The sequence below is a fragment of the Sodiomyces alcalophilus genome (genome assembly GCF_042370955.1).
Source record: "Sodiomyces alcalophilus JCM 7366 unplaced genomic scaffold ACRALscaffold_4, whole genome shotgun sequence".
NCBI classification, from domain to species: domain Eukaryota; kingdom Fungi; phylum Ascomycota; class Sordariomycetes; order Glomerellales; family Plectosphaerellaceae; genus Sodiomyces; species Sodiomyces alcalophilus.
The window spans coordinates 1,152,838-1,175,935 of record NW_027263535.1 but is presented as its reverse complement, the minus strand read 5'-3'; the positions used below and the strand labels follow the sequence as shown (position 1 = coordinate 1,175,935).

Sequence of the window (23,098 nt, the reverse complement as noted above, 5' to 3'; positions counted from 1 at the left end):
AGCGCCCGGGTTTGACCCGTGACACATAATGGCGACGACACCGCCCCCCTTCGAGTTCCCCTGGGAATACTCCTTCCCCCCGTTCTTCACGCGCCAAACCAACCTCACGACGCACCACGCGCAACTGAGCAAGTGGTCCGACCTCATCCTGGCCTACTGTCGCCACTACCGCATCTTCAAGCTCTCCCTCAGCGCCGCCATCCCGTCTTCGACCACTCTCTCTACCGCCGCCGCGGACACGCCCGGCGGCGGCGGCGGAGGCCAGGCGCAGACGGAAGAACTCTTCCACAATCGCCGGCTGAACAGGCGGCTTTCCCTCGCCGACGCGCGTGAAGTCATCGACTCCATGCGCCGCAACGGACGCGCCGAATATGTCGGCGGGAAAGACGGCGGCGACCTCGTCTGGGTGTACTGGCGGACCCCCGAGGAGTGGGCTGCCCTTTTGGAGAAGTGGGTTGACGATACCGGCCAGAAGGGCGTCGTGTTGACGCTGTATGAGCTTACCGAGGGGGATGGGACCAAGGGCACGGGTACGCTCTCTCTCTCCCTTTTCATGTCTGTGCGTTGCCAACTGACTTGGTCTGTTTTGGTTTTAACAGAGTTCCACGGTCTCGATGTCGACTTGTTGCTCAAGGCCCTCCACGTCCTCGCAAAGCGAGGCAAGGCACAGGTGTTTGGGCAAGATGACTCTCAAGGTGTCAAGTTCTTCTGAGCCGAGCCTCTTGGGATGGTGTCGCCGTCATAGCATGTAACTGTAACCTCCAGCGTTTCCCTTTTGCAAAAGAAAGAGCACCGTCATCATTAATTCTGCCTTACAACTTTCGTCCTGCGTCACCCGGGGATTCTATTCCTGTCCTTCCCCGTCCCGAAACCAAAACAAAAACAACACAACTCCCTCTGGTTACAGCAAACCCCGGGTCATATCAACATGACACTCCTCCTCAACTCGAAGCTCCCGACGCCGAGTTTCATGCACATAGGTTATACCTACAGAAGAGCGAGCATAACAAAAGCCTACAATAAATCCACCAGGACAGAAATGGCAGATAAAGTCGGTAACAATACTCATAATAATAAAAGAAGGCCTCTTCATGAGCTCCTTCATGTCGACTGCTGATCAAAGAAAATGTTGGCGAGGTACTTTTCGTCAAAGGACACTTGCTGCCTCATGGTCACGTCCAGCAACCAGTCGGCCGACACGATCCTGGGCTCCATGTGGCCCTTCTCGGCCATGGCGCGGAACCTGGGCCACAGCTTGCGCTCCTCCTCGCTGTTCGACGTCAGGAGGTAGACGGGGTCGGGCGGCGCGTCCCCGTCCTCTTCGGCCGTCGTCGGCCTGATGGTAACGCCGCTGCGAGCGCTATATGTCAGAAACTGCGCCCCGTTGGCCACGGCGATGGGTTGGAAGCTCTCGGGCCCGTTGCGGATGTTGGACGTGCAGTAGATGGGGATGCCCGCCAGGAGCCGACCCCTGTTGGCACGCGCCCGCGCGATGGCCGTCTCTAGTTGGATACCAAACTTCTTCTCGTTCTCCTTGTCTTTGAGGATGAACCGCTGGGGATCCGGCATCTGGCCCGTCTCGAGCGCCTCGTCGATAAAATCGGATTTGATGATCGTGACGCCCTTGGCAAGCGTCCGGAGGAACTTGACCGTGCGGACTATGTACGGAGCTGCGAGGTAGTCGCACGACTGGTTTTCGCCGACGATGATGATACCCATGGCCCTCAGTTTTCTCTGCAGAGAACACGTACGTTAGCCAGAGATAATGACATAAAAAATGGAAGCAAATAATCTTACCCGTTCGGCGTCTTCTCGTTGTTTTTGTCCCACCCAGCGTGTAAAGCCCGTCAACATGACCCGGATCGTTTCATCGGCAGCAGTCGACTTTCTCTTCTTGCTGGGCCGGGCGTCGTCGTCATCCTGCTTGTCGGCTCCTGGTGTCGGGCTCGACGCCCGCGCACCTCTGGATCTGTCCAGCGAGTCGGCAGCACGCTTCCCTCCCCAGGGTCCGTCCTTGCTGGTCCGTTTTTTCTCCTTCTCGTAGAGAGCTATATCCGAGGCGAGATGCTGGAGATTGGCCATGGCCTTGGCCTTGGCGCTGCGGCTACCCGTGGACATTTCTGACGGCGTCTCGTTTTCCTTGCCCGCCCGTGCACGCTCGCGCCGGGCCGGCGTGGCGAAAACACCGTTCTTAGGTGGCGGCGCTGGGACTCCGTTTTTGGGTGGCGGTGCTGGGACGCCAAACTTCTTCCTAGTCGCCTCGGCGTAGTCCTCGGCATCGTCCTGCAAAACGTCAAACTCCTTGTGTTCTTGACGGCCAATTACCACGCCGTCGGCGGGCCCGCCTTTCTGCGCGTTCTCATGGGCTGCGTCCAGTAACTGACGCTTCCTCTTTGCCCGCGGAGACTTTGGCTCGTCTCCCCCAGGATAGTATTTCTCTCGGAGCTTGCCCTCGTCGAAGAAGGTCTGGCCGATAATCTCCCCCAAGTTGGTCCGGGGAGGGAAGTGCGTGTACTTGGATATCGTCAGAGGTTGCATCTCGCATTTGGCGTAGCTCTCCTCGATCCACAGGTGATTGGTGGTCTCTATACCCCAGTCCTTGGCGGCTTCGTACTTTTCGCTGCTGCTACGCGCGGTGATCAGGTGGGTGTTGTCGGTCTTCATGGTCTTGGTGTACGTGGCGCCGGTAGCCTTGATAAGATTTTCGAGGTATATGCGCGCGTCACCTCCGTAGTTGGAAATACAGATGCGGAGGTCCTTGAAACCCGGGATGCCGTCGCGAGGAACCGGGTAGTGCAACAGGCGTCTCAGAGCCGAAGTCCATTCGTTGTGAGAGATGAGGTGCAGGAGCCAGGCCAGGTTCCCGACTTCCTTTTCCAGCTGCGCCGCCTTGACGTACTCTGGACCATCTCGGTACTGGCAGATGAACATGTCGCAATCCTCCACGTTGTCGACGATGGTTCCGCCGCCGCCGGTGATGCGCATCTTCACAATATTCAGGGACTTGGGCGTGATGTTCAGGTCGCGTGATATCATGACAGCCTTATCCCGGAAGACGGTTGAGGGTTGGGCAGGGCCTTGGACGAGGGCGTCGGGATTCGGGCTCGTGGCACCTACGAGCCGGCCCTCCTTGTCCTCCGGTATCTCGACCTCCGCAGTGGGGTCGACTCGGAGGATCTCAGGATCGGGAAGACAATACGGACCCTCGTCAATCCTCTTCCCTAACTTGAAACAATCTTCGAACCTTTAAGAGTCCAGATCATGTCAGCTATATGAGTAGTCAAAACCTTGGGCGGCAAGGTGAATGCGAGCTGCCAACGAACCAATGCGGTAACACGATTTTGACTTTCAGCTTCTTTTCGATGGCCGTCTGGCACTTCGGGTGATCGAGGGATAAAGCGCAGATGTGGGTAGTCTGCCTGGTGACATCCGCTGATTCCATGCCACCCAGAGCAATAGTGGCTCCTGCAATGGTCTCCTTGTCGATAGTCGGCAGGTCGGCACACGTAAGGGTGACCTTTGAGAAAATCATACGCGGATCTGGGGAGAATGGGCGAACTTGAGCCTGTTTGCCCCTCTTGATGGAGGACGCAATCCAGTTGAGAGTGACGACAGGGATCATGTATGCCTGGCTTTCGGTAAATTGCTCAAAGTCGATACTGTTGGCGATAATATGTGTCACTTCCTCGGTGCGGATGGAGCCGTCGCGCCGAGGCTCGAGAACGGTACCGCCATTGCTTTCGACGATGGTCGAATAGGCAGAGATATCTTTGGGGGCGAGGGAGGAACTCGGCACGAAAGCAAAGACGCAATCGGAGAAGATGCCTTTGGAGTCAGTCATGTTGACCGAGGAGTCGACATCAACAGCGCATGGAAAACTGTAGCGAAGCGATTGGCGATTCGGGTCCGAGTCGAAAAGGGCTATCTCGAGAACGAGCGTATGATGGACTTTGCGTTGGCTTGGTTAAGTGTCGGTGACAAGTCGTGTCATATGCGATGCGAGGGGAGTAATTTCGTCGACCGACGGTCAGGCGTAATTAGCGAGAATCCCGTTTGAACTTATTTTGGCAGCAGACGCGTAAGGATGAATGGACCGTCACGGTGGGGGGTACGCGACGTGACACCAGGAACCGGGTGATCACATGACCCGACTTGCCACTACTGACTAAGCTACTCCGCTCAGAACAGGTAGTGAGTAAGCAAAAGTGATGAGTAGGTAACGCGCATAGGTGGCTAAGAAACTACTCGTCATTAATGATGGGACTGTTTATCTACACCCCAACCCCTGTTTAATTGTGTGTGGTGTACTTGCGGATCCAAATAAACCAATAGCATCACGGAAATCAGCGGATAGAGTACAAGTAGATACATCCAAGGCAGGGCGTTTCTATATAAAAACAGGGTTTTAGATATACCAAACCAGGGGGACTAAGTATCCTGCCAGTCCACTTTGTAACTCCTTACCTAACAACGTGGTATTGAAGTAACTGATATCGATCGTCCTTGCCTTGTTTGCCCTTGTCCTTGTTCTCTTTTTGAGACTGCTCGGGGGCCGGATAGTTATTTAGCTAGTATTTTCGCTGTTCGAACCTGGTGTTGACTGGCGATTGGAATCGGATCCAGGATATTAATATTCGTATATAAATACGTTGTACGTTGTGCTTTTATAGGTGCTGTTAGTGAAGGTACGTTCGATGAACCTTTTTGAATTTCCTAAAAAGGTAAACCGCGAACGTACCTTAAACACAATTAAACAGGGGTTATATAGTATCATGTAAGAAATGATATTTCACATGTAAGGCCCACTAAAATATGGATCTATGATAAGACGATAAGGCTCCTAAGTACCTTACTAAGTTTGTATGTACCTGCAGATTGCAGTCACGATAGCTAGGTTCGTCTTCAATTCCATCAGTTCCATCAGTTCCATCAGTTCCATCAGTTCCATCAGTTCCATCAGTTCCATCAGTTCCATCAGTTCCATCAGTTCCATCAGTTCCATCAGTTCCATCAGTTCCATCAGTTCCATCAGTTCCATCAGTTCCATCAGTTCCATCAGTTCCATCAGTTCCATCAGTTCCATCAGTTCCATCAGTTCCATCAGTTCCATCAGTTCCATCAGTTCCATCAGTTCCATCAGTTCCATCAGTTCCATCAGTTCCATCAGTTCCATCAGTTCCATCAGTTCCATCAGTTCCATCAGTTCCATCAGTTCCATCAGTTCCATCAGTTCCATCAGTTCCATCAGTTCCATCAGTTCCATCAGTTCCATCAGTTCCATCAGTTCCATCAGTTCCATCAGTTCCATCAGTTCCATCAGTTCCATCAGTTCCATCAGTTCCATCAGTTCCATCAGTTCCATCAGTTCTATCAGTTCCATCAGTTCCATCAGTCTATCAGTTCCTTCAGTTCCTAGGCAGCCCGAATCTTCGTGCCGTGGATCCTGTTATGGACTGACCAGCTAGAGGGCGGGCGATTATCGTGTACGTCGTGACTATGGTATTCGGGCTGCCTAGGAACTAACTGGTTAGCTGGATACCGATAGAACTGATGGAACCGATGGAACTGATGGAACCGATGGAACTGATGGAATGATTGGAATAGCTTTAATCGGTTCAATCGCCCGCGCGAGTTATTATTATGGGCACGAAATTGGTACATGGAAATTTGGTGTAGTACTTAGGAGTCTTATCGCTCTTATCATAGCCCCGCTATAAAGTGGGTCTTACATATGAAATATCATTTCTTACATGATACTAGATAAACAATCCCTTTATGATTACTATACCAAGTACGAATACGAAGGTACATATGGAAGGTACCTTCACCGCCAGCACGAAGCGGGGACCTTTGTCAAAATACTGACAGTCAGTCTCTCCTTCAACAGAGCAAAGGGTCTGATAAAACCGATCCTCTGTTGCCTCTTGCACAGCATCAAGGGTAGTGATCGTCAACATGGCGACAGCCCCCTGGGATAGGGCTCGGAGCCATGAGCAACTGTTTGTTTTAATAACAGGAGCAAACAGGTAGATATGGCTTCCATTACCCTGCCCACTTCCCCACGACTTCCCCATGGTCTCTTGTTACCATGTTGCTAACTAACAGACAGCGGCGTCGGCCTCGGCACCGCAGAGCGCCTCATTGACGAGTTCCTTGCCTCCCGGTCTCTTTCTTCCCACCTAATTCTCATCCCGACAACACGGAGCGTCACAAAATCCCGCGAGAGCATCGAGTCCCTCCGAGCATATATCCGCAACACCGCCGCCCATTCGCGCACTCTAAAGTCTCGTGCTGGTCACTCTTACGATCCACAGGACACAATCGATCGCGTGCATATCCTCAGCGTGCAACTTGATCTCTGCAATTTGCGGAATGTTTATGACGTGGCCCGCCAACTTGTCCACGGTACCATCACCGACCCCACCGATCCCAATACCCGTGCATACCGGATACCCCGCCTCGACGCCGTCATCTTGAACGCCGGCATAGGAGGATGGACGGGTCTCAACTGGGCTGGGTTGATGTATACATTCTTCGTCAAAGGCTTGTTGTATATGGCTACTTATCCTGACTACAAGCTGGCACGAGCAGGAGCCGTTGTGCGGCAAAGTGCCGATGGTCCCGACGCCTCGCCTCCGGTTCTCGGCGAGATATTTTGCGCCAACGTCTTCGGCCATTACATTCTGGCCCACGAGTTACTTCCCCTGCTGAGCAGGGAATCCGAAAAGGAAACCCCGGGGCGCATCATCTGGACGAGCAGTATAGAGGCCGACGCGATATCCCTGAACCTCGATGATTTCCAGGGCATACAAAGCAAAGTCCCGTACGAGAACTCGAAGCGCATCACGGACATCCTGGCTCTAACGTCCCACCTCGCGTCTGTACAGAAATACTCCAACTCCTACTTTCAGGCCAACGACGACGACCAGTCAGAAACCAAGGGGAGGAAACCTGTCCGGCCAGCAATGTACGTGACCCACCCGGGCATCGTGCACAGCACGCTCATGCCGCTCCCGTTCTTCCTCGTCAATCTCTACTGGTTCGCGCTGCTCGTGTGCCGCTGGCTCGGGTCCCCATGGCACGTAGTCGATGGGTATCGCGGCGGCGCGGCATCGGTCTGGATGGTGCTGCAGGACCAAGAAACGTTGGAGGAGCTGGAGGCGCACAAGATCAAGTGGGGTTCTTGTTGCAATTTCTGGGGCACGACGGGCGTGAAGAAGACCGAAGTCGAAGGGTGGGGATGGGAAGGGAAAGCCGAGGACCGCGAGTCGCTGGCTAAGGACCCGGCGGTCGGTGTGTTGCGCAAGCTGAAAGGGCGGAGGCCCGAGGCCAAGGAGCCGACGCTGGAGGACCTTGCTGGTTTTGAGGAGCTGGGCATCTCTTGCTGGAAAGAAATGGAGCGGTTGCGGCTGGAGTGGGAGGGGATTCTCGGCATGGGTGGGCCATTGAATGCCGCCGACAGCGAGAAAAGATAAAAGGGAAGCAGACCGGAAAACGGACAACGGAAGAAACGAAATATACATGGGCTTTTTGGCCAAACCTGCGGCAAGGGAAACAGTGCAATTTCGGCTTTCCGACAGAGGGGGGTAATATGCCCGGAAGAGGAAGACGACTGTATAAATAATATCTAATAATATGACAATTTATGTACCAGTATTCCCATTAATTTTTTCTATGCACGATATCAAACCACATTATATCATATTCATATCCTATGCTGGTCGTTGCATCCCTGCTTCTTCAGAGCGAATTCTCTTCAGGCTCACCTTGTCGGAGCGCCCGAACAAGCCAAGACACAATGGCAACGGCATTACAACCATGGCCAGGACGGCCTGGAAGATAAGAGCGTCGCGCATATGGCGCGGCGGGCTCGCGTCCTCGCCCGCGCGCAACGCATCCGAGATGACGACGAAGCAGCCGCCCAGCAGCTGGCCGCCGGACCAGGCGACGACGCTGGTAATCTCGGGCCCGACGGGGTGGCTCAGCTCGACGAGGAACTCGAGGGCGACGGGGACGAGGCTAAAGCTGGCGGCGCCCAGGACGGCGAGCACGGCGTAAGGACCGGGCACGCCACCTGTCTGGGGCATCCAGAGGAAGACGAGGTAGCAGAGGGCGATGAGCGGCACGGCGACGCGGATGGCGGTGACGAAGGCCTTGGTGCGGTCGAGGACGGGGGAGGTGAGGGCGGCGGCGACGAGGCCGGCCAGGATGAGGACGGCGCCGGCCAGGCCGGCTTCCTCGTCGTCGAGGCCGTGCGGGGTGAGCATCTGGTTCAGGAGGGAGGAGCACGAGTTGAAGAGGCCTACGTAGACGGCGAAGGGGATGAGGATGAGGTAGACTTCGAGTGAGCGGGCGGCTTGGCGGAGTGAGGGGAGGAGGGGCGTCTTCAAAGTCGTGGAGGACGGGGCGACGGGCGTAGGGGGGGCGGCGGGGATGAATAAGGCGGGAAGGGAGATGACGGTGGACTTTTATTGACCCCTGTCAGCGACTGGACGAAACAAAAGGGAACGGGGGGAGAGAGAGAGGGGGGAAGATGAAACGCACAATGATGGAGACGTAGAGAACGCCACGGGACATTTGACTGGGTCGCTCGACCCAGAGGGGCACGATGAGCTGGCCGAGGGCGGCGCCGAAGGGATTGGCGAGACTGGCGAGTGCCGTGGCGGCGACGCGACCGCGGTCGGTGAACCAGAGGTCGGAGTATCGTGTGGGAGCGGCCAGGACGAAGGGCTGCGCCAGGCCGATGAGGATCTGGCCGACCATGACGGCGGCAAAGTGGCCGCCGGAGGGAGACGCGGAGTAGGAACCGGCGAAGCGGATCCAGTTTCCGACGAGGAGGAGGGCGGCGCTGGCGACAATGGCGGGTTTGGGGCCGCGGTGGAGGACGTGGAGGACGACGGGCGAGGCGACGACGAAGGAGAAGAGGAACGCGGTCGAGAGCCAGTTGATGGAGGTTTCGTGGACATTGTAGTAAGATGCGGCGGTGGAGGCGACCGGCGCAAAGGTGAGCCACTGGAGAGGTGTTCAGTTACTTCGCACGGAATGGTCGGGATGAGGATGCGGATGCTGAAGATGGTTTGGGGGTTTGCGACGAGGGGGCTCAACTCAGAAGTCAGTTAGGCAAAGAACAAGAGCACTTACACCCCAGCTGACAATGATATTCAACAGAGTCAATTGCGCAAGACCAAACCAGCGACGCTTATATGTCCTATATTGGATTGGTGTCGCCTGGTCTTCCGTGACGCTGTTGTCGTCCCCTTGTCCCTCGGTCTCGGGCCGTCGCGATTTGGAACTAGTGGGTTGTCCATCGTCCCCGGTATTGGCGCCTTGAGGCGCGGAAGTAGGCGTTTTCGCCGCGGTTTCCGTTTCGACTTGGTCGTTATCTTTGCGCTCGTCCAGGGGACTCGCTGTATCTATTGCGCCACCATGTTTGTCGTTGGCAGAGAACATTGCGTACGGCGGCTTTGACCTCGCAGCATTCACACACCGAGCCTAGCCGAGGTGACCCGATCGGGCAGCGAACCACTAATAGAAGTACCTGTGTACTTTGTAGTTCGCACTTGTAGGAAAACAGGACCAAAAACCAAACCTCAAGCCGGCACGGCATTCAGAGAGGTTGATACATTATAAAAACGATGAGAACAGGAATGGATCGCCTCAAATACATTGTTGAAATGCAGCATGGAAGACAGGTGGATAAAGGGGAAAACATGGCAGGTTGATCCCTCGCAATTCGTGGTTCAATTTCCCGGTTTCGCCGTTTCAAGCGCTAAATGCAACCTCGTCCCAACGGACATGTACAGTGGTAGTGGTGTACAGTGGTGTACAGTGGGTATAGCTGCAGCGGCAAAAGGACCTTTCGTCTCGCTAATGAATCCGGTAGCGAATTCCTTCAGTCGTCCGGGTAAAAAGGGCCGAAGACGGACATTTCGCGTTTTCATATCAACTCGTCTACTATCGATGATCGATGAAGATAATACAAAAATCCCGGGACGAAAAGATTAACCAGACGAACGAATCATATGAACCGTCAAAGTTGAACTTTTGACATTGGACCCATCTGTTGTAGTTGTTATAGTATACATGATAAGAATACAGTTGCCTCGCGGAAGGGGGGGTATATACAATTCGTCTTCATCTTAACACGATTCCCAACCAACCGCCGCTGCTACAAATGGTCAACATCGACCATCAAGCTGACACGGCCTTGGATCTGGTGCTCTTTGCCGGCAATGACAGCAGCTTCGTCGCGACGCGACCATGGGCAGCTTCCGTTATCATTCCCATCTGGTAAACGAATGCCATCGCATTCTGCTGCGCCCCTCGTGCTCCTCTAGTACCTCCCATTCTGCATCTTCCATGTCTCGAGATACACCGCAGGGTCCTTGGGTCCTTCCTTGGTGTCGTACCGGGTACGTTCGGGGTGAATCGTCTTGCCGACGAAGGGGGTAAGCTGCAAGTAAAACGTCTCCAGTTAGCTTTCAAGGAACTTCCATTCACATTTGTCCTGCCTGAGCCATGACTTCTCTTCCTCCAGCGACCTTGAGAAATCCCAACGCACCTTGAAATCGGGATCCCTCAACCTCTCAGGGACGACGTAGGTCCGCACCCTGTTCCACTCAATCTGATAGCCACCGAAGCGCGTGTGCCTTCCCATGGCACCCGTCCGGTTGCCCTTGTAGAAGCCCTTGTTGACATCCTTTGTATTCAAGCGAATGTGCCTGTAGTTGAGGACGCGAAGAACTGGAGACGGCTGCATGATGGCAGCGGGGGAAACTGTCTGGCGTGGAGTGGCTGAGGATGGCGAGCGAACCCGTCGTCGCGCTGAAGCTGTCGAGGACTGGTCTCTCAATATATCTTCGTCTTTTCGTGTTCCTCGTCGTCTCGTCTTGTCGGCGGTGAGGATCGCTTCCCGTTTGGTCGTATTGTCTGAGTTCAATGATCGTTTGGATTGGACCGTGATGGAATTTGTGTCGTGCCAGTTCTGTTTCCTCCAACTTCTCCGTCACGTGCTAGCGTTATGGCCCGTGCACATACCACCTTACTAGGTACCTAGGTACCTGGATATGTAACTCTCCCTGATTGGTCGGCGAAAATGTGACGTTTACAGCACGGTACTTCCGTATTCCGGAACGAGGTCCGGGCCCCGGGGAAAGCGACCGCCGGAGGTAAAGATCAATGTAATTAATGGCTCCCGGAGAATATGAATCGAAGAGCTCTATAGAAGCCGAAACAACCTGTTCCGTGATAATTACTCGCTAGTTATCTCCGGAAGTATTTGCCTTTGAAGTATATAAGCTGTTTAAGCACTCGCTCCGCTGGGCGGTTCCCTTCGAAGTGTGCCCCAGGGGGACACAGTCTGAATATGTAGGCAGGCCTACAAATGGATAATGATGGCGCTGGATTGCAGAGGACTCGGCCTATATCTAGTTCTTAAACAAGACGAACAGCATCATTGCATCAAGCTCCTTATAATCCAGACATTCACAGGATTTGGTGCCAGGCGGCTCCTGATGCCTAAGATGTACAAGAGTAAAGTCAAGTGTAGGTATGGTAGGCCATGAGGAGAATGCCATCAACCTCATTGGGCTATCCACAGCGAATTGTAGGGCGACTCTAAAGCCGCAATTCAAAGCCAATGTGAGCAGAATGCGCCCAACATCCTCTCCGCTGATTAGGGCATGTCTATTCAGATATTACACACAACATCGAGCGACAGTCTGACCCTTCCACCTTTTGCGTCTCCCATCGTCGCCCTCCAAAACTGCTTACTGCTTTAAGCGACAGTGACAGTGGCGTCGGCACGAATATCGGCGCTCGAGCTCCCAACCAAGATCCGGAACTCACCGGGCTCGACCACGTACTGCATCTTCCTGTCCCACAGACCCCACTTGGACACGTCAAGCTCAATGTCAACCGTGACGGTCTCGCCGGCGGGGACGAGCACCTTCTTGAACCCCATCAGTTTGATGTTCGGGACGTCAACCGACGCAATCACGTCCTCGATGTATACTTGAACAACCTCCTTGCCGTCGACATCCGAGGTGTTCTCAACGTCCACCGAAACCGTGATGACCTCCGACGCGGAGGGGGTACTGGACGACACGGTCAGGTCGGAGTATTTGAAGCTGCTGTACGACAAGCCGTAGCCGAACTGTGGGAGAAGAGCAAGTCAGCACGACACTAGTAAGTAATGGAGACACGAAATCGAGGGCCGGGCCATGGTAAATTGTTTGACATACCTCGTACATCGGCAGGGGGCTGTTGAAGACGTAGTTGTTACCAAACTCGAGGGTGCCATTCGGGTGGATGCGACCCGGGTTGGGCCATCGCCGAGCCGACTTGAGGTGGTCGTAGTAAGCGGGAGCGGTGCCGATATCCCACGGGAAGGCAACGGAAAGCTTGCCCGACGGATTCACGTCGCCGAAGAGGATGCTGGCGAGGGCGTGGCCTCCCTCCTCGCCCTGGTAGAACATCTGCACCAGAGCAGCGGCTTCCTCGGAGATCCAGGGCTCCGTGATGGGCTTCCCCGAGCTGTAGACGACGACAGTCGGCGTGCCCGTCTCGATAATGGCCTTCACCAGGCGGGGCATCATTCCCACGAGCTTGAGGTCGTGCGCGTCAATGTGCTCGCCCGTCGTGGCGTTGAGGCCCGCCCACAGCTCGTTCTGGTCGCGAGACCATGTACCGACGACGACAACCGCAACGTCAGCAGCCTCGGCAGCGGCGATGGCTTCGGGGAAGCCATCTTCGTCGTTGGACCAGCGCTCGCCGCCCTGGGCAAAAGTAACGGTGCCCTCGCTAGCATCCCGAATACCCTCATACGGGGTAACGCCGCGCTCCATTGCGGTGTGGATGACATAGTCACCATACTGTCCAGAATAAGAGTGATTAGACGAGAAAGCATATCACTTGGAAGGGCGAAGAAAGCTGAGGGACGTACGTTGACATAGCCGTGGGCCATGGGTCCAATGACAGCAACGTGGGCCTTCTTGGAGAGCGGCAAGACGTTCTCGTGGTTCTCGAGAAGAACGATGCTCTCCTCGTCAATCTCTCGCGCCAGGGCCCTGTGCTCATCAGTGTTGATGTGATCCCAAAACTCGTCCTCTGGTACGGCAGTGTAGGGGTTCTCGAAGAGACCAGCGGCGAACTTGGCACGGAGAACACGGGCGACGGCCGTGTCAACGACCTTGGGGTCAATTTTGCCACCCTCAACCAGCTCGGGGATCTTCTCGAAGCTATACCGGCCACCACCCATTTCGACGTCGTTTCCGGCCGGGAGGGTCTGCACATGAATCCGGTCAGCCGCCTGCCACTCAGGTAAAGGTGTCTGAAATCCTCTGAACCTACCATGGTGGTGACACACTCGTGATCGAATGGCTCTAGAGCGCAGACGCCAAAGTCGGTGGCAAGACGGGCGGGGCCGCCAGCATCAGACTAAAGTGGCACAATTAGCTAACGAACCGATATTCAGATCCAGAAGCGTAGTGCATACGATGATGTAGTACTATGACAGAGCGGGAAAAGTTAGCCATTATTCAACAAAGTATGGTTTTGGGAACTTAGAGTCCTCACCTCATAACCCCACTCGCCGCGCAGGATTTCCTCCTGCATATGGTGGTCGGCGACAACAGGAATGCCGTCATAAGAGTTATACGAAGACATGACGCTCCACGCATCAGCATCGACGATGGCGCGCTTGAAGGGCGGCAGGTAGGTGGTGCGAAGCATTCGCTCGCCACCGTGAACAGGGGCAGTGTTGACGCCCTGCTCGGGGCTAGCAAAGGCGGCCTGGGAGCTGGTTAGTCCCTATCATAGTCGTTATATCTCAGCCGGGGGGAACACTCACGTAGTGCTTGACCATGGCGCAAACTTTCTCGCTCTGCAGGCCCTTGACGTACGCATAACCCAGTTCTCCAGCCCTACCGGTATTGTGTTAGCCTGTCCCTGTCCCAGACCACCATTGATAGCCCCAGAACAGTTTCCATCGTCCACATACAGATAAGGGTCCTCGGTGTAGCACTCCTCGACTCGTCCAAATCGCAATTCACGCGCTAGATCCACGACAGGGGCAAAGATCTGGTTGACACCCAAAGCACGGGACTCGACGGCAATGACATGAGCCATCTTCTCGACCAGGTCGGGGTTGAAGGAGCAGCCATGGGCAATGGGCGAGTTGAAAATGGTGGCATTGAGGGCGAGGAAACCATGGATACCCTCACTCTGGATGAAGGCAGGAATACCTACAAGCCAAACGTTTTAGTTTTATCATCTCGCCACACGTCTGTGGATTTCCAACACGTCGTTTTAAGAGGAAGCGCTTCTTACCCAGACGGGTCTTGTTGACGAGGTAGTCCTGGGCGAGCCTGGCGCCGCGGCTGACCATGGATTTGGTCATGTAGAGGCCGGTCCAGACGGAATTGGCCCGGGTCTCGGCGAGCCAAGCCATGGCGGTCTCGTTGTAGGTGCCATCGTCAATGTCCAGGAAGTCGCGAATGTCGCCCTGGAGCAATTGGGCCGTCTTTTCCTCGATTGTCATGCGCTTGAGCAAGTCGGCCACGCGGTCGTCTATGGCGGCATCGGGATTCTTGTAGACCGGGACACAGCTCGCGTTGCCGGCAGCCTTTGCGGTGGCCGCGAGGAGCGAGGCACAGACAGCGAAGGAGAACTTCATGGTGCCGAAGGTCGCCGATTCACACTTTCTGGGATCTCCGCGATGGGCACTGATGGAGGACTGCTGAAACCCCAACGAGTCTGTGGAGCAAAGGCGGGTTCGCACGGTCAACTGGGACTGGCTGCATACTTATATAGCCGAGGTGGCCTCCCACCAAGTCGAACCAGGACCAGGACCAGCATCTCAAGCGTGCCATGCAAGACAAGACGTAAGTGTACGAATGAAGGAGAATGATTTCACTCCGGCAAGTATGGGGAACGCCACCCATCCCATGTGAAGCTACGGAGCTACTCCGCACCGCTCTCATGGCGAGCCTGGGGTAAAGGCCATCGCGATGGCAAGATTTCCGCCGATGGTCGCTTGGGGACAGATGAAAAGCGGCGTTGAGTGTCTTCCATTGGATACACCGGCCCCGGCCCCTGGATTGACAGGACAGTACGGCAATTTAACAAAATAAGCAGGGGAATTGTGTAACGATATCTTGAATCCAAGTTGAAAAGCGGAAATCGGGGTAGATGGATGAATTCGGCAAACGCGGTTTCGGTGGGAGTCGTCCCGGATGACATGGGTGAAATTCGAGGAGACGGAGGAGACATGCAGGTGCTGTGGGGGGTTCTTGAAGAAGTTGCCGTCATCGGGCTGGGCTTGTACCTGTAGTACCTGGAGGTACCTGGACTGAACAGAGACGCTAGCTTAAGTAAGAATGGAATGAACCCCCTTGACCCTGGCATGTTCTACAGACATCCACCAATCAGATAAAGAACGGCAGAAGCTGATCCGACGCTCCGAGAAGCGACAGACTCTAAAAACCTACCCTAATCACCACAATTTACAAAATCTCCGTGACCTTGTTTTGCTTGCCGAATTTTTTTCATTCACACTTCTGAGCCGCCCTGAAAATGCTATGCCCGACTCTTTTCTTTCCATGAAAATGATAATAATCAAATAATCAAAGGAATCTCAAGTCCATAGTGTAGTACACTATACGTCCCTGCACCAATCAACATACGGTCTACGTCCGGGTCGGATCTGGAAATAGAATGCCCAGAGCGGGGACGCCAGGCGGCTTTGTTTCGCTGCCGCCCTTGGCCGTTTCTCCAGTGGCGTCCGCCGTTCCATGACCCGTTTCCTAGCTTCTTTCTCACCGTTGGCCATAGCGGGCCGTTGACTGCGGGCTATACCAATCGAATGGGGATTCCAATTCCTCACATGATACGTACTTGGTGAAGCCTCGTCCAACAATGACTTGCTCATCAGGTGAAGCGGGCAAAGCGGATATGCACTGGCGGGATTGATCCATCCCCATTCGCCGGTCATGGAGAGACTTATCGTGGGCGCTGCATCCGCTGGGATTTCCCCATCGCCTCCTTCCAGTGCATCAAACACCGGCCACTTTGTCCCACTGCCCGTCTTTCGTTTCCGACTTACAAGAGAGTCCGGATTCGCTCATTTGAAATGTGCTGCCACGTTGTGACCTTCTTCCTAATATCGGACGCCTTTTGGCCAGTCTTTTGTGCTCCTCCATCTCGTGTGGGCAGTGTCTGATATTCAATTCTCGACAAATTGCCCGTCATGGTTCACTTCAGAGATGGAATGTGGCTTCCCGCAGAGGACATGGGGGTTGAGTATGCCGAGGAAGTCTACGAAACAACCCCGCGCGCCGACGGTAAAGGACTCAGCCTGCTCTGCCCAACCAAGAAGATTCGCGGGCGCGGTGACACTTTGAATACCAGCGCTGTCACCCTGGTACGTCCTGCTTTCTCTACGTTGCGTACTGGCATCATCTTGTTCGTCCCTGCCTGGTCGCCAGGAGGAGAAAAGGGGGGGCACATTGCTTATGAGATAATGCCATGCAGGACATCAACGCCGAGGCAGACGGAATCATCTCGGTCGAGGCCACGCATTGGGCCGGTGCTCTGAACAAGGGCCCTCACTTTGAGCTCTTCCCCGATGGTCGGCCAGACGTCCAGACCAGCATCACCAAGGGCGACAAGGGCACGACCCTCACTTCGGGTTCCGTGGCCGCAACCGTCGACCCCAACACTTTCGAGATCCGCTTCCACAGCGCCGACGGCGCAAAGCGTCTCACCTCCCTGCAGACCCGAAGCGTCGGCCTGGCCTACAACCCTGCGCCAAGTTCCGCGATGCAGACCGGCGACATGCGAAACTTCAAACACTACATGTTCACCCAGACAAACCTTGCCGTCGGCGAGACTGTCCACGGTCTCGGCGAGAGGTTTGGTGCCTTCAACAAAGTCGGCCAGTCCATCACACTCTGGAACGCCGACGGTGGCACCTCCAGCGATCAGGCCTACAAGAACGTCTCCTTCTGGCTCAGCAACAAGGGCTACGGCATCTTCATCGACACCCCGGCCAAGGTCGAGCTGGAAGTCGGCAGCGAGAGGTGCACACGGGTCCAAACAGCGGTCGAGGGTCAGCGGCTCAAGTGGTATATCATCTACGGTCCTTCCCCAAAGGAGGTTCTCCAGAGGTATTCCATCTTGACGGGGAAACCCGGCAGCGTTCCCAGCTGGAGCTATGGCCTCTGGCTGACCACCAGTTTCACCACCGACTATGATCAGGAGACGGTCCAGTCCTTCCTGGAGGGCATGAAAGCCCGCGGCTCGCCCGTCGAGGTCTTCCATTACGATTGCTTCTGGATGAAGGCTTTCACATGGACCAGCTTCGTCTTCGACGATGAGAGGTTCCCGGATCCCAAGGGCCAGATCGCCAAGCTCAAGGAGTCGGGTCTGTGCAAGAAGGTCTGCGTCTGGATCAACCCGTACATTGCACAGCGCGGAGCCGCCTTTGCCGAGGCCGCCGAGAAGGGCTATCTTCTCAAGCGAAAGAACGGCGACATTTGGCAGTGGGACTTGTGGCAGGCCGGCATGGGCCTGGTGGATTTCACCAACCCGGACGCCGTCACCTGGTACGTCGAGAACCTCAACAAGCTCTTCGACCAGGGCGTCGACTCCATCAAGACGGACTTTGGCGAGCGCATTCCGACCCTGGACGTCGAGTGGCACGACAAGACGGTGGATCCCGCCAAAATGCACAACTACTACGCCTTCATCTACAACAAGATCGTCTACGAGGCCCTGCAGGCACGGTACGGCAAGAACGAGGCCGTCCTCTACGCCAGGACCGCCTGCGCCGGTGCGCAGCGCTTCCCACTGCAGTGGGGCGGCGATTGCGAGTCCACACCCGAGGCCATGGCCGAGTCGGTCCGCGGCGGTCTGGGCTTGGGCCTGAGCGGCTTCTCCTTCTGGAGCTGCGACATTGGCGGCTTCGAGGGATACCCCCCGCCCTGGATCTACAAGCGCTGGGTGGCCATGGGCCTCCTCTGCAGCCACAGCCGGCTCCACGGGAGCAGTTCCTACCGCGTGCCCTGGGTCATGGACGACGACGACCAGTCCGAAGAGGGCTGCTCCCGGACGCTTGCCAAGTGGACCGCCCTCAAGTCGCGGCTCATGCCGTACTTGTTCGCCGAGGCCCAGAAGTCGGTAGAACAGGGCCTGCCGTTGTCTCTCAGGGCAGTGCTCCTCGAGTTCCCCGAGGATCCGACGTCGTGGTTCCTGGACAGGCAATTCATGGTGGGCCCCAACCTCCTCGCGGCGCCCGTATTCGAGGAGTCGGGCGAGGTCGAGTTCTACCTTCCCAAGGGCAAGTGGACCTCATACTTTACCGGCGAGGTCCGCGACGGCCCCGGCTGGTTCACGGAGAAGCACGGGTTCGGCACTCTGCCTCTCTACGTCAGGGAAAACACTGTGCTGGTTCTGGGCAGCGACAAGGTCGTTGGCGCCGTTTATGATTACACCGAGGATGTCGAGGTCCGGTTATACCAGGTCCGGGAGGGCGCAAAGGCTTCGCTCGTTGATACAGAGGGCAACGAGGTGGGAGTTCTGGAAGTGGGCAGTGACGGGAAGCTCAAGGATGTGTCGCTGCTCAAGGGTACCTTCACTGTCAAGGAGCTGTAGAGGCGGACGGCATTCATGACACATTTACGCATATTAGAGTCATTACACGGTAGACGTTTTTTTTTTTGGCCAACTTTTCCCAGGTCAATTCATCTCAAGACGCATCGCATCTATTATTTTGACTGCTCCTGCTGCCATTCTCTCAAATGACCTCGCTGTGAACCTTTGGCCCCGCATGCCCCGCACCGCCCTCTCCAATTTCGAGGTTCAGGGATCTTCAAGCCACCCCGCAGTTAGCATCAATTCACCCGCTAGTGCTGTTGGGAATTTGGGCGACGCTTCCCGGCCACTCATATCTCTTCAAACCCGATTGTGGAGACATCGGCTAGACGTTGGTCCTTGGTGCACACCACTCCCTGCCAAGAAGTAGGTTGACCATCACGTTAAGAGTCGGAAGAGGTAGGTATAACGTCTCGAAGGCGAACTACGCATGTACCCTGAAGTCCCTTCTTTATAATATCACGCGGACCCCCTTACGAGTCTCCATATGCTTAGAGCGCCGGTCATCCAGCCATAGCCCCGTCTCCTACCGACTGAGCACTAACCATCGCACTAACCATCGCACTGGGCCAGTGTGCAGGGGTTCGGATGGCCGTGATCTGAGTCGAATCGAGTGCTATGAAACCCGACATCCGCTCGCCTGGGAATTCTCGTTCCGAGTGCCTTTCTCTTGGCCGAGGCAAGGACGAGATGGCATGACTTAGGACCCCAGTCGCACTTCCGGTCCAATCCCGCGACAGAAACTCCGAACCGATGCTCACTCCAGGAATATGTCAGGGGGTCAGCTTGTCATTGTAGGATACCACGTGGATCCTGCGTCTGCGTGCTCATGCACAGCTGAGGTGCATCGCATGTTCATCCTGTCGAGAAGAGCTATCCCAGCCAGCCATGAGACTGGTCTCCACATGCTGCCGATGTTCTGGGTGTTTTCCGGTATATCTCGATTGACTAGTACGGAACAACAGGGCTATATGGCACCCGGCACATGACCCCTGGTCTTCCCTTGATTGTCGGATATGCTACGTAAAGCTGAGAAGGGAAGAGAAGGAAGGAAATAACACACTTACTTTCTCATATTGAACCAATGTGGTTTGGACACCTCGCGTCACGTCACTCATAACAGACAGATAACACCAGTGAAGTACCAAGTTCAAATATCATTTCAAAGTAGTGCTGATACCAAGGTGGAATAACTGACAGGGATATCATGGCTCATACATCGACGTGAACGGCTAAAGTCAGAGGAATGCCCAGGTCAGCCTTCAGAGGTCAGCCCACTACAATAGTGTGTTAGCAGACATGTTCTTAAGAACCCCGCAGCTTATCATCTACTCACAGCATCAGGCGTGTTCGTGATCTCTTCGAATGACTGCAGAATCTCAAACCCCATCGCAACAATGTGTTCATAAGCACCGTCTTGGACCTGGGATCTGTCAGTATCTTATGCCCAGGAGTTATGACAATGGGCAAGAATAGTCGTTGAGGAAAGCATACCCAGCTCAGCACAGTCTTGGTGGACTTGTGCGCCTTGTTTCGTCTCACGCCCATCACTACAAGTCCCTGGAGAATAAGGGCTGATTGCTGCGAGGGAGGCACAACCGGCGCCAGAACCCCACCAATGTCCTCATGTTCGCGAGACACGAGAGGTGGTACGAAAGTCGACAGTAGGCTCCCTGGGCTGCAGATAATCACCGTGCCAAGCAGTGTGTCGTCAGCGCTCTTCGCCCTGACTATGCCGCAGGCCTTCACCTCCTGGAGCGCCGTCTTGTATAACTCGGAGACTTCTGGATTGGCGTGTTTGTCGACAAGCGTGAGGACGCGCTCCGCATCGGCGTTATCAAGCCCGTGAATGAGGTCGAAACTGATGTTCGCGCGCTGTATGCCCTGGAGCAACCCCTCCGGCACGCTCCAAGTGGAGAGGTCGTTGATGACAAGGTTCGTCAGGCGCTTTGGAAATTGCGTGTCCCAGCCGTTGTTGGCGAACCAGGACTTGGTGTGGCCCTCGTCGACGGGAATGCCGAGGAAGACACCGGGGAAGGCGATTCCCAACTGCACTTTTTTTATATTTCGTTTCGTCAAATGGCGAAGGGCTCTCCGGTGGAGAGACGTGCCGACGGAATGGTTGCGCTTGGAGGGGTCCACGAAGATCGATCCTAGGACTCCGGTCCGATCAATGGCATAGGTAGCAGCGAACCCATAGAGGGCATTCGTGCTACTGTTCCGAACGACAAAGTGGGCTTCCTCGATTCGGGGGTTGGATAGTTCAAACGAGAGTGGCGTCGCCCTGCCCAGGCATCCGAGGTCACCCGTAGATGCACGTGCTACAGCCGTGACGAGCTCTTGGAGCCCGTCTGCGTCACGCTCGCGGTCATACTCCTCGACAATCCAGTTCCTGCGGGACTTCACCCCTCTCCTACTCTTTCTCAGTGTCCCTGGGAGGGTTCCTTTGGGGACGAAGTCGCCGCATAGAGCTCGCACTAAGGACTGCATCGCCGTTTCTGTAAAGTCGAAGGTGCAGATATAGGTCCCAATGGTCTTGTCCATGGCAAAATCGTAAGGCGAACTGACGGCCACGACAATAACCGACTTCTTTTGCCCTCTCGCCCTCAACATTGAGCACATCATCTCGACGTGCTTTGTAAAGCCGCTTTGGTACAAGTTCCTATTCGCATCTGCTGTCACGATAATGATGCAGGAGGCTCGATGGATGAGGTTCTCATGGACTGTCTAGTCCGTTAGCGCTTCAGCCACGCATCGGCTCGAGCAGAGAATGTTTACCTGGTCGAACGCCATTCGCAGTATAGCTTGTATGAAGAACCTTGCCGTTACGTGCGCGTGCAAGAGACCTTCCTAGTTCCCTGAAGACACCCTCGCCGCTCATAATGGTCCCCCTGTCTCGGTGAACCCACGTGTCGTGGGTGTTCGGTGCAGAAGCTTGGGCGCCTTTGGCTTGTAGCAGGGTCTTCATGAGGGAAGATGCCGGGAGGGGCTTGACGAGTGGTGTCAGCAATAGAAGTTCCTCGTCCTGATGCATGCTCCTCGAAAGTGGGAGGAGTTGGTCGTTGTCCCTGATGACGGTGATTGAGTCGTCATAGGCCATCTTGGACAGGGCTAGATGAGATGGGCGCAGTTTCGACAAGAGTGAGATCCCTGGAGGATTGAGGGCGGTGGCCCAGGAGGTACACGTTGACTTTAGGTGGATGATGCGATTCAGAGACGTTCTTATCCTGTCTCTCGTGATAATGCCGTTCTCGATTCCCAGCTTGAGACCTTTGATGGCTTCCTTTTGCACTTCGAAGGCCCTGCAGAGCAGAACGAGGTCACAGCCAGCCTCGACAGCCATGACCACTCCGTTCTGTACTCCAATGTCGTGGCTCAGCGCCTGCATTTCGAGGCATTCCGAAATGGCGACTCCGTCGAACCCCAGGTCGTTTCTCAGGAGATCGTCGACAACCTGATCGGAAAGGCACGCATGCGACACGTTCATGGAGGGGTTCGAGATGGCACAGCCACCGACAAACATGCCATCCAACTTCCCGGTGGCAATCGCATTACGGAAGGGGACGAGAGCGCTGAGACTCAGCTCCTCCAAGGTTTGGGTGATGATGGGAATGTCCAGACTGGAACCCAGGAAGTCGAGGTTGCCGTAGGATGGGAAATGCTTGCCACAACAGGCAAGTCCGGCGTCGCGGATGCCGTTAATGGCTGCGATACCGTACTGGGAGACCTCTTGGGGATCATCGCCCGTGGCGCGTACACCAAGGGGTTGATACCTGGCATTTGATAGGACGTCTAAGACGGGGCCCAGCATCATGTTCACTCCGCATGCGCCGACCGCAGTGGCAGTGGCTTTGTTGACCTCATAAGCCAGGTCCGCGCGACCAGTAGCGGCAATCCCCATGGCGCTTGGGAACTGACAGACATACTCCTCGTCAAATAGGCTGTTGACACCACCATTCTCTTGGTCGAGGGCGATGAGGAGAGGCTGTGGATGGCCCGCATTGTGGGCTATAGTTTGCAGCTCCTGGACCAAGTTTGCCATCTGGGCGGCAGCTGTTGTAACATTATAATCACATCCACCAGTAGAAGGGAAGAGACGAGGAAGATCGCAGGGGCGACGTTCACTAACACTTGAGGTTCTTCGCGGTGAGAATGACAGACCCGAGATGGTGTTCTTCAATGAGATGGCGAATCTGCGGCGTTACCTCCGTCCCATCCCATCCCATGATGAGCATCTGGCCAATGGCCCTGAAACAGTAGCAACAGCATAGTGTCAGTGAGTGAGCCGCCCAGGGAAACACACAACGGTCAGCTCATGGGGCTGCAGCTTACCAATCGAGGTCCTCCCATCTCGGATCCAATCCAATTTGTTGGGCTTCATTCGAAATTGAGGTGGACATGGTTACCTGCCTCTGAGATGACCCGGTTCCAGAGGAGCGGGCATGGT

At 55.2% G+C, this 23,098-nt stretch overlaps 8 protein-coding genes across 8 annotated transcripts; 3 read left to right on the top strand and 5 right to left on the bottom strand.

Moving 5' to 3' along the window:
- Positions 1-28: 28 nt before the first annotated feature.
- Positions 29-712, top strand: ACRALDRAFT_2027351 (uncharacterized protein; the record flags this gene model as incomplete). Its single annotated transcript, XM_071020459.1, has 2 exons — positions 29-530; positions 600-712. The coding sequence occupies 2 exons, from the start codon at positions 29-31 to the stop codon at positions 710-712; spliced, it is 615 nt and encodes a 204-aa protein (XP_070874671.1).
- Positions 713-1,101: 389 nt separating this feature from the next.
- ACRALDRAFT_2103589 (uncharacterized protein) lies at positions 1,102-3,841 on the bottom strand (the record flags this gene model as incomplete). Its single annotated transcript, XM_071023144.1, has 3 exons — positions 1,102-1,734; positions 1,798-3,244; positions 3,324-3,841. The coding sequence occupies 3 exons, from the start codon at positions 3,839-3,841 to the stop codon at positions 1,102-1,104; spliced, it is 2,598 nt and encodes an 865-aa protein (XP_070874670.1).
- A 2,114-nt stretch (positions 3,842-5,955) lies between these two features.
- ACRALDRAFT_2027349 (uncharacterized protein) lies at positions 5,956-7,475 on the top strand (the record flags this gene model as incomplete). Its single annotated transcript, XM_071020458.1, has 2 exons — positions 5,956-6,026; positions 6,110-7,475. 2 exons carry the CDS (start codon positions 5,956-5,958, stop codon positions 7,473-7,475), a joined length of 1,437 nt encoding a protein of 478 aa, XP_070874669.1.
- Positions 7,476-7,712: 237 nt separating this feature from the next.
- Positions 7,713-9,450, bottom strand: ACRALDRAFT_2105437 (uncharacterized protein; the record flags this gene model as incomplete). Its single annotated transcript, XM_071023243.1, has 3 exons — positions 7,713-8,465; positions 8,545-9,012; positions 9,142-9,450. 3 exons carry the CDS (start codon positions 9,448-9,450, stop codon positions 7,713-7,715), a joined length of 1,530 nt encoding a protein of 509 aa, XP_070874668.1.
- Positions 9,451-10,333: 883 nt separating this feature from the next.
- ACRALDRAFT_1057347 (mitochondrial 54S ribosomal protein mL41) lies at positions 10,334-10,759 on the bottom strand (the record flags this gene model as incomplete). Its single annotated transcript, XM_071015909.1, has 2 exons — positions 10,334-10,453; positions 10,562-10,759. The coding sequence occupies 2 exons, from the start codon at positions 10,757-10,759 to the stop codon at positions 10,334-10,336; spliced, it is 318 nt and encodes a 105-aa protein (XP_070874667.1).
- Positions 10,760-11,447: 688 nt separating this feature from the next.
- ACRALDRAFT_1043255 (glycoside hydrolase family 3 protein) lies at positions 11,448-15,143 on the bottom strand. The gene is made up of 9 exons (XM_071015305.1): positions 14,329-15,143; positions 14,000-14,243; positions 13,850-13,922; positions 13,576-13,791; positions 13,496-13,507; positions 13,351-13,437; positions 12,944-13,285; positions 12,243-12,872; positions 11,448-12,154 (listed from the first exon to the last, which is right to left on the bottom strand). Exons 1-9 carry the CDS (start codon positions 14,672-14,674, stop codon positions 11,777-11,779), a joined length of 2,328 nt encoding a protein of 775 aa, XP_070874666.1. The 5' UTR covers positions 14,675-15,143; the 3' UTR covers positions 11,448-11,776.
- Positions 15,144-16,146: 1,003 nt separating this feature from the next.
- Positions 16,147-18,772, top strand: ACRALDRAFT_1043259 (glycoside hydrolase family 31 protein). Its single transcript, XM_071015306.1, has 2 exons — positions 16,147-16,420; positions 16,531-18,772. The coding sequence occupies exons 1-2, from the start codon at positions 16,247-16,249 to the stop codon at positions 18,649-18,651; spliced, it is 2,295 nt and encodes a 764-aa protein (XP_070874665.1). The 5' UTR covers positions 16,147-16,246; the 3' UTR covers positions 18,652-18,772.
- Positions 18,773-19,913: 1,141 nt separating this feature from the next.
- Positions 19,914-23,051, bottom strand: ACRALDRAFT_1071128 (glycoside hydrolase family 3 protein; the record flags this gene model as incomplete). The annotated part of the gene is made up of 6 exons (XM_071017830.1): positions 19,914-19,928; positions 19,988-20,074; positions 20,146-21,374; positions 21,430-22,704; positions 22,781-22,899; positions 22,984-23,051. The coding sequence occupies 6 exons, from the start codon at positions 23,049-23,051 to the stop codon at positions 19,914-19,916; spliced, it is 2,793 nt and encodes a 930-aa protein (XP_070874664.1).
- Positions 23,052-23,098: the final 47 nt, after the last annotated feature.

What these genes read in the sequence shown, in the direction of transcription:
- ACRALDRAFT_1043255 (XM_071015305.1), bottom strand. Translation starts at nt 14,674, where the DNA reads ATGAAGTTCTCCTTCGCTGTCTGTGCCTCGCTCCTCGCGGCCACCGCA. An exon ending in CGTCAACAAGACCCGTCTGG is followed by an intron (nt 14,244 to 14,328) that starts GTAAGAAGCGCT and finishes TTTGGCTTGTAG; the next exon opens with GTATTCCTGCCTTCATCCAG. An exon ending in GCGCCATGGTCAAGCACTAC is followed by an intron (nt 13,792 to 13,849) that starts GTGAGTGTTCCC and finishes ACCAGCTCCCAG; the next exon opens with GCCGCCTTTGCTAGCCCCGA.
- ACRALDRAFT_1043259 (XM_071015306.1), top strand. Translation starts at nt 16,247, where the DNA reads ATGGTTCACTTCAGAGATGGAATGTGGCTTCCCGCAGAGGACATGGGG. An exon ending in ATACCAGCGCTGTCACCCTG is followed by an intron (nt 16,421 to 16,530) that starts GTACGTCCTGCT and finishes AATGCCATGCAG; the next exon opens with GACATCAACGCCGAGGCAGA.